Source organism: Labrus mixtus, chromosome 16 (assembly GCF_963584025.1).
Source record: "Labrus mixtus chromosome 16, fLabMix1.1, whole genome shotgun sequence".
In the NCBI taxonomy this organism is placed as follows: domain Eukaryota; kingdom Metazoa; phylum Chordata; class Actinopteri; order Labriformes; family Labridae; genus Labrus; species Labrus mixtus.
The window spans coordinates 11,232,111-11,249,184 of NC_083627.1; the positions used below are offsets into that span (position 1 = coordinate 11,232,111).

At 39.8% G+C, this 17,074-nt stretch overlaps 1 protein-coding gene across 3 annotated transcripts in view; it reads right to left on the reverse strand.

Annotated features, from left to right (window-relative positions):
• The window catches only part of LOC132991647 (collagen alpha-1(IX) chain-like), a 30,084-nt gene that overhangs the window by 2,691 nt on the left and 10,319 nt on the right, over positions 1–17,074 (reverse strand). Inside the window, exons 5-37 of one of the 3 annotated variants that reach the window (XM_061060462.1) lie at positions 16,154–16,550; positions 15,689–15,769; positions 12,848–12,865; positions 12,385–12,474; positions 12,203–12,238; positions 10,254–10,325; positions 10,120–10,164; positions 9,993–10,028; positions 9,864–9,887; positions 9,572–9,625; positions 8,145–8,216; positions 7,513–7,551; positions 7,249–7,305; positions 5,891–5,944; positions 5,667–5,720; positions 5,516–5,569; positions 5,341–5,394; positions 5,177–5,230; positions 5,041–5,094; positions 4,906–4,959; positions 4,374–4,427; positions 3,465–3,509; positions 3,279–3,332; positions 3,105–3,158; positions 2,909–2,962; positions 2,591–2,662; positions 2,449–2,484; positions 2,317–2,361; positions 2,202–2,234; positions 1,877–2,023; positions 1,215–1,269; positions 914–1,108; positions 433–519 (exon numbers count right to left, since the gene is read on the reverse strand). In XM_061060462.1, the coding sequence (XP_060916445.1) occupies positions 433–519; positions 914–1,108; positions 1,215–1,269; positions 1,877–2,023; positions 2,202–2,234; positions 2,317–2,361; positions 2,449–2,484; positions 2,591–2,662; positions 2,909–2,962; positions 3,105–3,158; positions 3,279–3,332; positions 3,465–3,509; positions 4,374–4,427; positions 4,906–4,959; positions 5,041–5,094; positions 5,177–5,230; positions 5,341–5,394; positions 5,516–5,569; positions 5,667–5,720; positions 5,891–5,944; positions 7,249–7,305; positions 7,513–7,551; positions 8,145–8,216; positions 9,572–9,625; positions 9,864–9,887; positions 9,993–10,028; positions 10,120–10,164; positions 10,254–10,325; positions 12,203–12,238; positions 12,385–12,474; positions 12,848–12,865; positions 15,689–15,769; positions 16,154–16,550 (2,330 nt within the window). The remainder of the gene's footprint in view (positions 1–432; positions 520–913; positions 1,109–1,214; positions 1,270–1,876; positions 2,024–2,201; positions 2,235–2,316; positions 2,362–2,448; positions 2,485–2,590; positions 2,663–2,908; positions 2,963–3,104; positions 3,159–3,278; positions 3,333–3,464; positions 3,510–4,373; positions 4,428–4,905; positions 4,960–5,040; positions 5,095–5,176; positions 5,231–5,340; positions 5,395–5,515; positions 5,570–5,666; positions 5,721–5,890; positions 5,945–7,248; positions 7,306–7,512; positions 7,552–8,144; positions 8,217–9,571; positions 9,626–9,863; positions 9,888–9,992; positions 10,029–10,119; positions 10,165–10,253; positions 10,326–12,202; positions 12,239–12,384; positions 12,475–12,847; positions 12,866–15,688; positions 15,770–16,153; positions 16,551–17,074) is intronic. The other 2 variants (XM_061060463.1, XM_061060464.1) reach the window with 2 other exon arrangements.

Here is a 17,074-nt window from a genome sequence, read left to right on the forward strand (position 1 = left end):
GATCTGTGTGTATATATTAAAGTGGACATGAATCAGGAACAAACAGGTTGGCTCCTATGACTCAAGTGAAATTTTTTATAACACACTAGAAGAAATTGCCTATACACCTATACCCTGCTTTCCACATTGGTTACAATCGCCCCCTCAGCTGGCTTAGGCAGTATTAATAAAAGCAGTACATAAGCAAAGCAAAGAGGCTGACCGTAGGTTTGTAGTGCAATCCCAGAACCCATTATCAATCATCTAAAGGCAAGCATCAGAGCATTTTTTTCTATTCTGATATTGAAAAGGTTGTACCTAAATAGCATCATCATTATGGTTGTATTTCCTTATGAAAAAGGTAATATGTAATGTTCAGCTGCCGCGTTACTGCAGAGGAATTAAGACATTTTGAATGCTTTGGTTCTCATCATGTCAAGACTTCATCATTACCTGGTGCACCTGGTGCGCCTTGGCTCCCTTTGATTCCTACCCCATCCTCTCCTTTGACTCCCTTGTCTCCCTTTTCTCCAGCATCACCTGCAGAACAGAGGAGTGCACAGAGGAAAAACAAGTTAATGTGAAGGTGAAATGGAGAGGCACACGTAGTCACTGTTATAGGAAAGAAACTTAATGAGTCCATTCTTATTCATCCCTGTTTAGTGAATCATTAATTGTATAATGTTATGCATGCGTGAATCCCTTCCATTTATGGAGCACTCTTCTGTCAGTGTAAGACAAATGCATACTGCCTGGGCCCACTTCATTGTTTCTCTAAAGCTTAAATGAATGTCTTATCTGCATCCACTGTGTGAAACACTCACCAAGAAACAAAGGGTAAACCATGGTGACAGCAGCCTTGGCAATCTTATGACAGGCTGTGTTTGAGTGAATCATTGAGTGCTGCAGAGAGGATTTAAAAAGGTTTACTGACCCTTCTTGCCCGGTGTGCCTGGGATTCCAAAGTAGCCAGGATGGCCTTTGGGACCTGTTGCCCCCGGGGTTCCTGCTGCTCCTGCTGCTCCAGCTGCTCCAGGGGGCCCGGGAGGTCCTGAAGGTCCAGGAGTACCAGGCGCACCTATGGCTGCTGGTTTCTTCAGGAACTCTTTCATAAACTCTGCTAATTGTTCTAGTTGAAGAAAAACAAAACCGCTTAAAATGGGAAAGGGTTTTTACAATAGTCATTTGAACAGTGGAGACATAGATGTGAAAGTGGAAGTGTAAACAAACTGCACCTTCAACAACTGCTGAGCACATCTCCCGAAGCTTCTCGTCATTCACTTTTGGTCCCTGTGAATAAATGAAAACACATTGCCGATTAAGTAAAAATTTGCAAAGCTTAAAGACAAGCATTGAAAAAATAATCCTGCCATATATGGTGCTCTGCTTGACCACAGTTGTGATGCATTTCATCTACAGCCATGCAAACCCTAATGTGGGTCTGCAAAGCAATGCTTTGAGCTAAATGCTAATGCAAAGTTGCTAACATGCTACAGTAACAAGCAAACGTGAAGATTTAAAGGTCAGTGTGTAATGTGGTCTTTATCATGATTTGGATCAGATCCCTTGGATGTAAAATGACTGATTCATCAATCTTTATTTTGGTAAAGTAGTAGAGTAGGCTTTGGTCATTTTTTTTAGAGAGGCCTTGCTCCCATTTTGGTTGACCTGATCTTTGGTCTCCCATTGGGTGATTCATGTTACCAGGTAATTCAATCAAATAGTTGTAAATTGCTTAAACATTTACAAATGAACACAGACTATAGTTTTGGGATTATGGGATCATACAGTGTTTTCTCGTTTAATTCAAGATCTTCAGTGTGTTGCTCAGCTTTCCATATTCACTTTTCGCATTCTTGACTGTGTCATGCTGCTGCGAATAGCGTTTAACACTTACAGGTAGACCTCTGGGGCCTGGCGTTCCCGGAAGACCCGATTCTCCCTCCATCCCTCGAGCTCCCATTGGACCAGTCAAACCTTCATGTCCGGGCTGGCCTGGTCTGCCTTCATCTCCTGTAGCTCCCCTCGTGCCCTTCTCGCCTCGCTTATTGTGAAAAAAAAAGAAGTAATCCTAGTCAGACATTAAAAAGACTATATGAACATTTATTTTTCTGTTGTGGTTCCATCAAAATAAATGAAGCATGTTGAAAACAGGAGTCCTCAGGCAACTGTTTAGCAAGAAGAGATTGAGAGTTGAAGTACAGAAATAAGTATTTTACTACCTCTCCTTTGATTCCAGTAACACCAGGAGGGCCCTGTAAACATTCAAACATAAGTTTAATTTTAAAACAAAAAAAGCGTATGCACTTTCAACCCAACAAAAGTATCTCTATTTACCTGGTCTCCTTTCACTCCGATGTCTCCTACTATTCCAGTGTCACCCTGTTCAGAACAGTAACATGTCATTGGACTGGTGGTAGCTCACTCACAGATACATTTGGAACAAATATGGATGATTATAATTCTTACCTGACTTCCTTTTTCTCCCTCAGGTCCCATAGGCCCCTGGACAACACATTAAAAACATTATGTACTTTACTCAGACCACGTATTCTAATAGTTTTGGATGTGTTGAAGTAACATTGGGGAAATAAAATGAGATTTGTCTAACCTGGTCACCTTTGTATCCAGTGTGACCCTTCATTCCTTTGGCACCAGTGTCACCTTTGTCTCCTTTACCCCCCTGGATACAAACATTTATTCAATGCAGATATAGTTTCACATCTTAGTATTGGAAATTGCAATCTGTAAAGTATATAGAACTATCCTATTAAGCATTTATTTAAAAAAAAAAAAAAATCCCACATGAGTAGTTGAGAAAGTTTAATTTTGCATGTTTAAATACAATCTACATCATTGTATAGAGATAAACACACTTGTTCTATAGTCCCTCAATCGTAAATATATAAAGCCGTAATTAGTGCCTCACCTGTATACCTGGAGGACCTCCAGGCCCCACAGGTCCTTGTTTTCCTGATTCACCCTGCAGAATAATGATGCACACAGTCGACAAATCAAATGAGTAATACTGATGTACCTATATACCATCCATTACACTGAAACATAATACTGATTGAGTAGGACGTGAAACCCAAAAAAACAATGAAAAGTGAAAGTCAGCTCACAGTTGATCCTTTAGCTCCTTGTTTTCCATCTTCTCCGTCTGATCCAGCCTCACCCTGTACGCAAACAGTTGAGTGCCGATTTGTTTGAAAGTGTGACTTGAGGCATCAAACTAACCAATTAACAGAGTAATATAATTATGATGTGTTATCAAAGGCTTAAAAATATGATCTTACAGCCTTTCCGGGAAGTCCAACTGGTCCGGTCAGTCCCTCAGCACCGGTTTCGCCCTAAGCACACAACAGGAATTTAGTAAGTTTCAAAATCTAATTTCTGTGTTTCTGTTCAAGTTCAACAGTGCAGCCGAAACATTTTGGATGTACTTCAGCATGCCTCATTAAATGGGAGACGAATCCAATTACCTTTTCACCAGGGGGTCCAGCTACTCCCTGCTTGCCTGGCAGACCCTAAAAGCAACAACACATCATATGAAAAGAGATTAGGAAAGAGTGTGCTAGCTCATCTACACCCTTCAATCGTGTTTATGTAGAGTAAAATAACTCTTAATGTGTTGTGAGGAAAAAGGGTAATAGAGGAAGCCTCACCTACATAGATTTTTTAAAATACACAACAAAGAGTTTCTTTATGCTGCATTCAAGTTATATGAAAACTATTGTAAATAGAAGTTACTGATTGGTGAATCGTCCTCACGTCAACTTCCATGTAGTACTTGTGACAAAACCAAAATAAGTTATACAAAAGTGTCAAGAATCAACTGACACCTCACTTTTTCCAATATCTTTATCTTTAAGGGAAAAAGTCATAGATATGGTCAGCAGGCATCTGCTTGTCAACAGGCAAGGTAGGCAACTGCTTGGGGCCCCAGACCAGCAGGGGGCCCCTGATGGCTCACAAACATGGCCCAAAATGTGCAAATTTTGCAATGACTGTATAGGAATCTACCTAAGGGGGCCTCATTTGACAGCACTCACTCTTGTTGCCTTGCAAAGCGCTGCGTGCATTATTGCTGTGAAAATCAGTTTTTCAATGAAAGTCAACAAATAAAAACGTCTGTAGGAAACAAAAAAGAGGAAGTTGAGTAAGTGTCAGGACACTGGCAGACTTGATGGTGATGACTGCTGATTGGAGGTCCCCCCAACGGATTTTTGCCTATAGGGCCCCAACAGAGCGGCTATGTACAGCATTAATCATCTTTGACTCAACTTACTTTGGAATATAACATCTGAAAGTCACAACTACCAAGTTCAAAATAATGCGTAATAGATTATTTTTGTTATAGAAAGACAATAAGAAAATGTAGCAGGACTTACAGGAATGCCCACAATCCCCCTGACACCACCGGCTCCAGGAGTACCAGCCTCCCCCTGTTGAGGAGAAATGTAAGAAGTATATTAGTGAGAAAAGTAGATCAATATGTGTAAGGCAATATACATGTATGTCTTGTACACTGTAGGCTTATACTGATATAATGTAGTATATGCCTTAAAGGAAAGACTATGTTATAGGAACGAATCTGTACACTCACTTTAGAATATGAAGAAATAACAAATCTCATAAAAAAACTTTAAGTTGTTAGAGGTGCATTCTGCTAACTCATTCACCCATGGTCTGGTATGACCACGTGCTCATTCAAGATAAAGTAAACAAATGACTGGAGCATCTGCTGTTAAAGTATTTGGCTTCAATTGAGTCCAGTTGTTGAGGATTAGTGTACAGTGATGGTGAAAACATAGTATCAAATACTTTACTGGCTATATATGGATATGTTTAGTAAGAAGAGGAAATATATAGTGAACACAAGAGCTTCTGATATTTGCTACTTTGCTGATAGGTAGAAGTCACCTTGGCTCCATCCTCTCCAGGAAGTCCATCCAAGCCGTCTTTACCAGGTTCTCCCTGCAACATCACACATCATGTTATATCCATGTGTTCCCTCAACCACAATAAGAGTTCATCCAATCCTATCAGTATACTCACAACTTCTCCTTTGTCCCCTGTAGCACCCTGCTCCCCTGTAGCTCCCACTGCTCCCTAATCAAATGAAAGTTTTTAATTGAAAGTCTTTCAGATAAAGTTGCAATATTATCAAGGAAGTTAAAAGAGCAGAACTCACCTCGTCCCCTTTAGGCCCCTCCAAACCCTGACGTCCACGGATTCCCTCCACACCCTGAGACAAGAGATTAAATCAGAGATACATTTGGTGAGTTGGTTTTCTAACCCATCTTGCCTTTTTTCTTTGCAAAAGACACGGAAATGATCAAACTAAGACTAGCTTACAGGAGCTCCAGGTGGGCCAGTTGGTCCTGGGACACCGTTGAATCCAGGAGGACCCTACGAACAAATAGAAGTTAGTTTCCATATTTCTGTATTTGGCTCCAAATGTTCATCATCACCTCCCCCCGCCAAACACACACAAGCACACATGTTTTGTTATAAGTAATGTTTAACTGACTTTGTCTCCTTTTTCTCCGTGGGTTCCAGGGAATCCAATGGGCCCTCTTTGCCCCTGGAATAAAATAAGAGCATTAAAAGGAAAACCATTTATTACATGTGGTTCTTGGGCTTCTTGTAACACAATGTGAGTGAGGAATATGTTTCCTTACATCATCTCCCATGCGACCTGGAGGCCCCTGAGGTCCTGCTGCTCCATCATCCCCCTGTGGGAGAAAAAAACAAACATAAATAGGTTGATTAGAAAATCATGCAAAATGGATAATCATGTTATGCTGTTAAGAGGCTAAAATCAAATAATTTCATTGCAGGTAATTCTGGGTATCATGAAATTGACTTGTTAACACATTGCATGTGTCAGTAAGAAATCGCATACCTTGTCTCCAGGGATTCCGTCTTTTCCAGGCTCTCCATCTGTACCTTTGTGTCCCTGAAGAAAACAAAAATATTTACAATTTGACAACGTATTCATTTGAAATGCATCCATCCTGATAAGGTTATAGTTGGGGCTTGCTGAGGCTTGGACCAGCTGCTAGTTACGCTGCTACAGGCTTCGACTGATGGGGGGAATCGTGCACACCAAGCTTCTGTATCTTGGTGTGTCTCTCGTTCGCTTTTTGTATGCACTTATTTCATATTAATACATGTAAATACCCTTAAAGCTTAATGCCCCATTAACGTTACCAATCAAATACTGTATATCTACCCTGCAGTTCCTGAGCTCCATTGTCTCGCAGTTCCTTAACAGATGGACTGCTCACGTGGATCTGCCTGAGTCCAACTACCGCAATTATCAATATCAGTCTTACTTTTATTATATTTTTTTGCATCTCCCTCTGTCCAACATCCCTAGCCCAACACAGCCATGATAGATGGCTTCAATAGTGTATTAACTTAGGTTCAGGAACAGGACCACGCCCAAACACCACACCTTCATTTACCTGACAAGCCTACTTATAAACTGGTCACCTCACTCCAATCTGTATGTTTCAGTTCCTTCAACACACCCTCCCTTCCCTCCCTCTCATCCATTCACCCTCCCTCCTCATCCCTTCCTATTCAACTTGGCCTCCAAGTATTGCCTCCAACACAACTCTGCCATGTCTCTCTCTTATTTTAGGTAAAGTCTGGGCCATAACCAGTTAGGGTAGTAAAAAAAACCTGAGACGGGACCCTCATTCTGAGCACCCCCTTTGTCCGATCTTCCGATTCATCCCCCAGACCAGCCTTAAAGATTAAGGCCATCTCTAACCTACACCCCTCTCATACACATATATACAACTGTCTCAATATACTATATGAATTCACATTAAATGTTAAGATGAATATTGTTGTGGCGTGGTCCTGGCTAGTAAATCAGATGTAAAGTCACTGACTGAACAACCAACATTCAATTTGCACCGAATGGATAATTAGCCTCACATATTCAACCAGACCATTTTATCAATTTTATTAAAAAAAAAAAAAATGAAGTCACTGTTTGCATCATGAAATAGAGTCCTAAAAATACTTACAGCATACTTATTAATGTTGTCTGATACTTCAAAAGCCTAAATCAATTTCCTTGCTTTACAGATAGGCATAGTGTTTGTTGCCAAAGAAGGTTTTACACTTACAATTTATGAACCCAATTATTTAAGACATCTTACCCTCAGAGGATCCATTACCAACAAAGCCTCATTATAATTTCATCTAATTGGATTTTAAGGTCAATATATTTTTTAAATTCCTCACCTTCATCCCTGGTAGCCCAGCCAACCCCCTGGGTCCAGCAGGACAGGCAGCAGGACACTAAAAAAGCATACAGAACCAGACAGAAAGGACTGAAATGAGAAATTGAATAAATAAACAGATTCTCAATAAACATTGCTGCTGCTGCTGCTGCTGCAGAGCTTCTTAGCTTCAGTGACTCAGTTTAATCAAACATGCACTGTCACCACTCCAATTGCCATGCAGCCAGGAAACATTTGGCAGTGTATAAGACGGTAAAACACTCACAGCTTCCCCACTTCCCTCATTGCTGGCACCAGGCGGTCCCTAAAACACAGCAGTGACATCTAAAATATCCATGGGGGGTTTTTTAGATGTCCACATAAATCCACCACAGCAGAAATTCCCACAGAGATAATGTGTAAAGACAGCAAGCATGCAATGCCGTTGTACCCCGATGATTTTACAGGAAAATCTGAGCTCAAGATGAAGAAGTGTCAAAAAGAGAAAAAAAAGATGAAAGATTAGAGGGAGTCCTTTAGGGTTTACACCTGAAGATAATATGTGAATACCGAGCATACTCAAACATTGGTATGCTACAATTAGTTGCCACTGTACAAAATCTAATTACATTAAGGCAACAGGAGGATGTATGGAGCAGAGCACCAATGTTTAAATCTGCTTCAGAGACTTTTTCCAAACAACTATTGTTATAAGTTTTGGAATGAAAAGGGTCACACTGATCATCAGGTAATATTGACAATCAGCAGGTGCGAATTCCAAAAATCTGTATGCACATATTGTCTCTGAAAAGTACACATTTACTTGGTAAGGAATATGTAAAAAAGAAAATAAATATGTTTACTTGAAGAAATATCCATGTTTAAGTAAATGTTACTAAACATGGCTCTAGTTCTTACCACAGGCCCTGGTGGTCCGGGAAGGCCAGGAGGCCCTGCGATGCCTGTTCCCCCTCTGGGTCCAGGTGCACCCTGCAAAAATAGAAAGGATTATAACAGTATAACATTAAACTTCAGAAAATATATATAGCTGTATGAAGTCTGTTTGGTAATTTACTTCCAAAAAGTTGATTCAGGTCTCATGGTCACTATTCTATATCCTTTCTAAGATTTGAGGAACTTATTTCTATACCAAAAGTGACATTATAAAAATAAAAAAAGGTATAGTTATTAATAATTCGTATAAAACGCACAGTATGTAAATTCCGCCGCCAGTGGGCTCTCAATCAAAACAAGAACAAAAAGATTACGTCGAGGCTGGTGGGGAATCAAGGGAGTTCTCTCTGCCGGGTCCCTAAAATGATCTGTTTCAACAATCTGCAACACTTTCAATGTTTCTCTTTCCAGCATTTAACCATCCCTTCAACTGTCTTTCACCCATTCTGGGCTGGGTCTTGGTGGCAGCAGGGTAAGCAAGTAAACCCAGCCATCATAGTCATATTCAATAAATTAATTTTGTTGTCATAGATCTGATTCCTTTGTCACTTCCCATAGCTTATGAACATAGTTAAGGGTTCGAATAAATATAGACATCTAACTCAGAAGCTTTACTTTGTCGGTCACTTGCATCTTTATTTGATGGTATAGTGTAACACCAGCATGTTTGTCATTCTCAGTTTTTTACCATTACGAATAAGACCCCTACATGCTTGAACACCTTTGCTTGGAGCAGTGACTGACTCCCAACCTTCGGCTTCACCCTGGAGCCAGACCCTTGACGTGTCTGGTTGGGCCTTGACCAGTGGCCTTGGCTTGGCAAAGCCCAAAGTCATTAAATGGGTTGCTTTTTGCCCGCCACTGAGTTGGGTCCATTAAATGCAAGGTAACAGGCAATTGTCATTTTTGTAATATCCTTAAGTAGTAGCTGTAATTGAAATTTAGGGGTTTGAAAAGTTACACATTTTCCTCGAGAATTTGGTTCAGTAAAGTATAAAAAACCATTAAATGGTAATACTCATATAATGTACAAGACCTTTACATGTGAGTACAAAACACAAGTTAATATACAACTGACTTTTTCTTTTTACATAGGTGTACATTAACATCTCTTCCAATGGTAGATGGTAAATTGACTTGAGCTTGTATAGTGCTTTTCTAGTCTTCATCAGAAGTAACTAATCCCATTCATACAGACTCATACGCCGATGAAGCAGCGATTCAGGGTTAACTGTCTTGCCCTAGGATACATTGGACATGTTGGTGCAGGAGCTGGGGATCGAACCCCGAACCTTCCAGTTGAGAGTCCACCAACTCTACCAACTGAGCCACAGCCGCCGTGACTTTTCTTTGCTTTGCAGCATTACTTGTGTCGTAGTATGAAGTCTCACCTCAGGCCCAATGTTTCCTTCATCTCCTGGGATTCCTGGTTTCCCTGGTGGTCCCTGTTGATAACCAACACAGAAAAGTTAGTACGATACGATCAGTACAATGATATGATATAATATGATATGATACAATATAATACGATATGATATGATACAATACACTTATATGCCATGGACTGCAAGTTTTTTTTATTTTTAAAGCAAACAACAATCTACATTTATTTTCACTGTTAATTGTTCAAGAAATAAAGATAAACACATGTCAGAAAATGTTTAAAATGTAATAAACACATACAGCAGGTCCTTCAGTTGCTGGTCCCTGTGAAAGACATACAAGTTTGATTATACCACGGTATAGTAATACTGAGTTACGTTAAGGGGAAATCTTGATACATTTATCTTTTGACAATTGATTTCCACTTACAGGAGAACCTGGAGGTCCTGGAAAGCCAGGAAGTCCCTGCAGTCAAGAGAGAACCAAATCATTGAGACTGAGTTTGCTTATAGTCTTTTATATCAATGATTTATAAGTGATGCAAATGTTAACTCACTCTCTCTCCTACAGGCCCTCTTGGACCCATCGGACCAGATTGACCCTGCAGATAACAAACAAATCATCACAAACAGACAATACTGGAAGATCATATTATGTGTTTCTGTCAGTGTATGAGGGGAAGTTTCCTACACCAGATCCTGGAAGGCCGGGCAGGCCTCTCTGTCCAGGAAGACCGATTTCTCCCTGCTCCCCTTTGCTGCCCTGGGAAACAGACACAACAGGAGTAAAACAACGTTATCTTCTCCCTGCATCTCACTGCACAGTGTTGCTAAGACACAAAGAGGCAGTCAACGTTTAATAGATGAGAGGTGGGCCACTTTACTGTTTCTTAGATCAACAACAACCCAAGCTTGTGTAAGGCTCTGTAAATATCAAATGGGTTGGGACGGAAATATAGCAACCATAGATGACGGAGAGTGCAGTTAGCATGTTGCCTCCATTTAACCCTCAAATTCAGTCAGTGAAAGTTGTAGACCTCTGTGACATATAATTGCAAATAGATTGTGTGGCTTGAGTTATGTGTTAAATAAATGTCTTCAAAGAAAACTAAAATGGGCTAAAATTCACTTAGTACGTTGACATGCACAGTTAACCCAGAGTTAGGTTATTGCTTGATGTTGACATTTAATTGGACTATTGTCCATGTCCCAGTACAACACTGGGGGAGTATCGATTCATTGACAAAAGTACTCTGTTAGCTATATGCCCCCTTTCAGCTAGTTTCTATTGGACCTTCCACTGGTTGAACTATTACGTCACATATCAAACAATCAACAATAACAAGCGGCAAACTGGTCGAATATATCAAACAGTTAAAACATGGACAAATCTATAACTCTATACATTTGATGACAAATTAGATGCACACTTTCCCTGGTGCTGATGGCGATATCCAAAGGCAGGAGTCAACAATGCATGCTTGCATACCCATTTATGCTTCTAGGTCAAAGCCGGGCGTGGGAACTGTGAAACATGTGCAGACATCCTGTGCCAGTTTTAGGCTAATTGACAGACATGCATGAGAAACTTGCATAATCTGATAGTCCAACTTTGAGACATTCGACTTAGTATGATTTATGTGGATTTAACAGGTTTACATGTATCTAAAAAGTCAACTTTTAGTTGGACTAACACAATGAATCAACTTTTTAAAGCATCTTATACATGTACAGACTATATTGTGAAGTATTTAACATCTAGTTGTGCAGTCGTTAGGAAAGGATGGCAAGATCGCTGCACTAAATCCTATGTTGTATCAATAAAAAGAGCAAAAGTTAAAAAGCCCTTATCAACCCTCTCATTCCAAAGTGGTAGAAAAAATGCCAACCGTTTTGTCACGCCTCTTACCATAGCGTCATCATAATGAATCCTCAGGCTCTCAAAATGCTCTAATGTAATCCTATCTGCTGCAATGTTAAAGGCTTAGTGACATGAAGGACACATGAAAAAAACGTTCCCCTGGGATTTATTCAATAACCCATTATAGATTGGCTCATTTAAACCCCATTTTGAAAAGGAAGCACAGAGGCCAATGGGAGCGTCCTTGTAAGACACAAATGGGCAAATTGTTATTCTATATGAGATGTCGTGACAAAGTGCAGGGATTAAATGACTTAGGATAAAACTAAGATGGAGATAAAACATTACTGGGACTCAGGTGGAGAATGGGATGTGATGGTTGCCTTAAAACTTAATGGCAATTAGAAATGTCTAAAACACGAAGAAGTGTCAACTTATGTTGAGGGTCTGTAGCCTCACCAGGATTAAAGCAATAGCCTGCTTCTTAGCAGAATCTGTCTAAATAAGCAGCCACTTTCTTAAAATGATATGCCTTTGTGTCTGGTCATTTTTGTTATTTTGGAGTAAATAGAAATTGTTCCTTTAAAGTGTATAAAATATGAAAATCCAGTCATCTTGTCTTGGAGAAAAACATTTTGAATTTGTGTGAATGCCTTAACATATTTATCAATTCCCTGCAGAATCATGTAGCAAAAACAAACAAGACCACAAAATAGGGAGAATAGATCAACAGCTTGCGTAGTTTTCTGGCAGTTTGTTTTTATGTATTTCATACTTACAGGGGTTCCTGGGCTACCAGGAGAACCTGGAAGACCCTGGAGAGATGAACAAAACAACAGAGTTAAAGTAAATACCAACACAAAGAAAATACAACTCTCTGTGTTGATTGAAATAAGTCAGACAATAAAAGACTGTTCTGGTTTGCAAGAAGAATAACTTTTATCAATAAGGAAATTCTTACATCTCTTCCATCCCTGCCGTTTTCTCCTGCTGATCCCCGAGGACCCTCTGGGCCAGGGGCTCCGGGGGGCCCTTGGAGTGATCTGTCAGGCTGAGAGTGGAGACATCCAATCAGGAAATTACAATGAAATTATTTTGTTATCATCAATACGATTTATTACAATTATTTTAATTAATGTTATATGATATATTACAAACTTATTTTAGTTGAATAAAGCTGAAAAAATGACAAATCATTGGACCATACGGTCATATGTAATTTAAAGGCAATTACCATGGTCTGCAGACATGTTTCACATTTTTTGAGATTTAAAGAATAATCATATAATAGTAAAAAAAAAAACACCACCACTATAAATAAGATTAAGAACAAAGAGATGAGGTCATTAGGCAATTGAAGCACTGAAGTAGATTATTGGCTTAAAATCTCAAAGCAAGGGGAAGTAGAAAAGATAAATAAATACCTCAGCATTGGCATACATCTGAAGAAGCAAGAGAAATCAGAAAAAAAGGAGTTAGTGAAAGTAGTTACACCACCCTCACCATAAGAGTCAGCAGAAGCGCATCAGGTCATAATCATAGGAGTGAGTATTTCATGCTGTCGTTCGAATGTACAGCCCATAGTACCAACACTCCCCATCTGCAGAACCACCTCACAGCTGGATGCAGAAATGTTAGCCTGAAATCTAATAGAACCCACCGGCCAGGAAATGTTTCCGCCTAGAGTGGGTAGAACATTTGCATCTTGAAGTGATTTAATAAAAACAGGAGTAGTGCAGACTTATTCAGAATCAGATGGTAGACAGTAGAGTGGCATTTCCATTATAGGCTACAGTATTATTCAATAGGCAGAAATCTCATTAAAACTGAACTGACGTAAAACACATTACTCGGACATAAAAGCCAACTAAATTTAAACAGACTTACAACACATGTGTGTATGCCTATGTCTGTCTACAGTATGTGCATGTTTTAGTGTGTGGCGTGCACAAGCTTGTGTTTGTTTGTTTGCTATCACCATCTAAAATCTTCTGAAAGGTTGATTTTCACTCCTTTACCCTTGCTGCATTTGATATCTTAAATACAATCTTTCAACCTTAAGAAAAAGGCTATAGGAGGACTATAGGACCACAGAAGGAATTATGGTCCCTTGTGACTACTGAGCTGAACTTAAAACAGGTTCACTGTAACACAACCAGTGTGTCAATTTTAGCTAGCTTGTCGCTAACATCTGTACAGTCTTGTATAAGCTGTTTGAACTGGATAAACATTCAAGCAGCCACCTTGAGCCACCATGTTGAAGCTAAATAAAACATTTTTTCTAGCCAAATGAAAGACACAATGTTAAAACAAAAAATATAAGAAAAGATGAATTGATCCCCATTGTTTATGTTACTTTAAAGATACATGCTGAAGTTCTTCTTAATTGGCCAATCAGAGCCTATTTAACCCTAACTAAAAGTTTATGCCAAAGTAGATTTAAAACTTTACCTACTTTTTTTAAATCTAAAAAACTAAATTAAAAACTAACTAGCACTTCCTTCATGTAAAACCAAATGTGACCTGTGCAACCATTAGCTTGAACCAACCGATTTTAAACAATATCATTAAAACCACTAATCAATCAATCTTCAACTTTTAGCTCAACACCCTCAGGGCTTTCAGCATGGGCAGTCCCCAAAAATGTTGTCAGATATGGCCCTCAGTGTCTCAAACAGGCTTTCAACTCACTCCTCCATCGGCAACAATATCAGACGCCTGGAGCAGCTGCTTTCAGCAAAGCAGTAGAAATACAGTAAAAAGGTAGAAAAGCCTGGCAGTCAGTAATGACATATGGGTCCAGCGTCCTAGGACTTAACCCTGTGGTTCCCATCCTTTGTCCTTGGAGCTCCCCCTACTTATAAGAAAGTGGAGAACCCCCAGGACTCACATGAACAAAAAGTGAAACATTGGTTAAAAAATGAACATCAATTTTGTTTTCATTGACTAAAGTCCTAACAGAATAGGCCTATAAGCACTTGTTCTCACCAAAATAGATTTTTTGTATCTTGTGAGTGTGTTTTCATGATTATACTTAAATTTGCAAAACTTATTTTGACAAGCTCAGAGGAGACAAAGCCTCATGCCGCCTCTGAGATCTCAGGGAACCAACGCCCTAACCAGGATTAAAAGTGACGCTAACTTGTGTGTCTGTTTGACATGCAAAACGTTTGAATTTGCATCTGTTATTATCAACAGTAATTTGAGAAACACATTGAAATGGTATGTTGTGGGTTTCCCCAAAGTCCAGATTATGGTCCCTCTAGAAATGTATTCAATGTACAGGTATCCAGAGAATGCCAAAGGCCTTTTTAAAGTGGATGTTTAGCAACTATACAGGGAGACTATGTTTGACTTTGTCTCCACCTTGCAACAGTCAGTGTTCCCCCAAAGTGATTTCTCACCTGCCATGCAATTTCACACTAAACCATCATGATAGCAAAACATCTGAAAATGCTGTTTCTGCTTAAATTTAATGGCCATAAACAGCAGGCAGCAGGTGTTGCATTGCATTCCTGACAGCTGAAAATCAGGCAGCAGCAAGTAAAGTTCCTGCAGTAGGAAATCAAACTTTAGACATATCAACCAACTTTGCCAGGACACTCTTATAAATAAGATTCTTAAGCTAAATACATTTTAAATAATAAAAAAAACCTGTTTAATCACTGTCTGAACTATTCCTATTCTTTGTCTGAGGAAAGTCAGTGCAGTAATCTTGGAATGAACCATGCAAATCCATATTGTTGTATTTTGCAAGGTACATGTGTTGTTTTCATGTTACAGAAGATGTGGCACATGTTGCAGTCTGTGTTGAAATTAAATTAAACTGTGACCACAAACATCTGGTCCAAGTTAGGTTCTGTTCTCACCATTAATTTGATCAAGACTTCCTCTTCGTTTCTAAAGCTTGCTAGTTAGCATTTGTGTTTTGGCTCCATGCATTAAGGAGCACATTAACACAGCCAATGAGATCATGTCTGCAGGGTTCTTAGCAGCTCAGCTCAGAAATGCTTGTAGACCTATAACTCCAATCTACTGTTGACAACTAAATTAAAAAAACTTTTAAATGTTCAACTTGCAAATCGTTTTGGATGAACCTCTGCCCTCCTGTATAAAAGAAAAACTGCTTGCCCGGGTATTTGTTACACCTCTGCAACTCCATCTCAGCATTTCTGCCTTGTTTGCTTCCAGCATGCTGGGAGCCCTATCAACCTGAGTAAAACCACAAACCACAGCAGATGCTGAGCAGATTCTTGTAACTGTACCTCGGTGGCAGGCAGCTCGTTGCAGCTCTCTCTCTGCGCTCTCTTTGGATCACAGTGAATCAACATCCATTGGAGCTCAAACTGAAAAAAAAAAGATGTCAATGTTAGTAATATACAACTCTATGCATCCTTTTTATGTTTGCATTATAAACTGGAACTGCTTTGCCGTGTTGCAGTTATTTCTTTGTAGAGGTAAATCCATGCCCTGTGTGGGATGTTGAGCTTAATTTTCCACCAATGCTATTTTCTGCAGGGATTAAGTTTTTTATTTTTTTTCCACTGGAACCCAGCTGAGCAGCTGTGCTGTGACAGCAGCACTTTAGAATTATAGCAGAGTTCAGCACACATATAAACCTGAATGTGTTTATGTGCAGAAAGCACTATTTCATCTTCCAAAAAGAGCATGTAAGGACAGTAAGTGAACATGATAAAAATGCAGCAGGCAAACCCTCCATCCTTTCTTACCACTACGGAGGCGTCGGGATCAGCATCAAGCCTGCCAATAAGAGTGTCTCCCTCTGTGTTGACAGGGCCTTTGCCCTTGATTGGTTTCTTATCCACAGGTTGGCAGTCCACGTACAGAGTGACCTGGTCACGCTCCACTCCAATCATCACTTTGTGCCATTTGGTGTTGAAGAGCACAGAGAGGCCGGGGAAGGTGACAGTCTGCAGGTTGCCATCAGCGCCCATAAGGAAGTACTCCAGAGCCTGCTCGTCACCATTCAGCCTTAGTCCGGCTTGTTTGTTGCCATCTTCATCCACAACTTGCCAGACATTCCACACTTTATTCACTGTGTTTTTGATCATGCGGAAGGTCACCATGAAGGAGTATTCGTCAGGGAAGCCACGAGGAAAGTTCAGCCTGAGAGGGAAAATAAGCACAGGGACTCAAATCAGATGAGGTATAAGGGTAGAATTTTCCAGTCAGTCAAACATAAAGGGGATATTTTTACAAACTTGCATCAAATGACACTCAAAAAGGGTTTAAAGCCAGAAAGTTTATAAAATATACATATATATATATTTTTTTATTAACCTATCAATAAAATAAACATCACTCAGTAAAACTTTGAAAACAATTAGGTCTAAGACATGGATTCAAATAACTCAAAGGCCGTCCCATCAACCTCTTTAATAGTTGACTACAACTACATTTAGTCCATGTGCTTTAAAGAAACAAGGGCAAATGTTAAGGCATGCCATTATACTGTAAATGAGATACTGTGTAAAAGGCAGCCTCAATTCATTAACCACTGCTTCAGTGACCAAATGCAGTCCTGGTTAGCATCCCCAGTCTGGGCTGTTTTTTACAAGCCACATTCTCAGTAGGTGGTGCGTTCATAGATGGGCGCTGCCGCTGGACTTTTACCATCTTGTAAACGATCA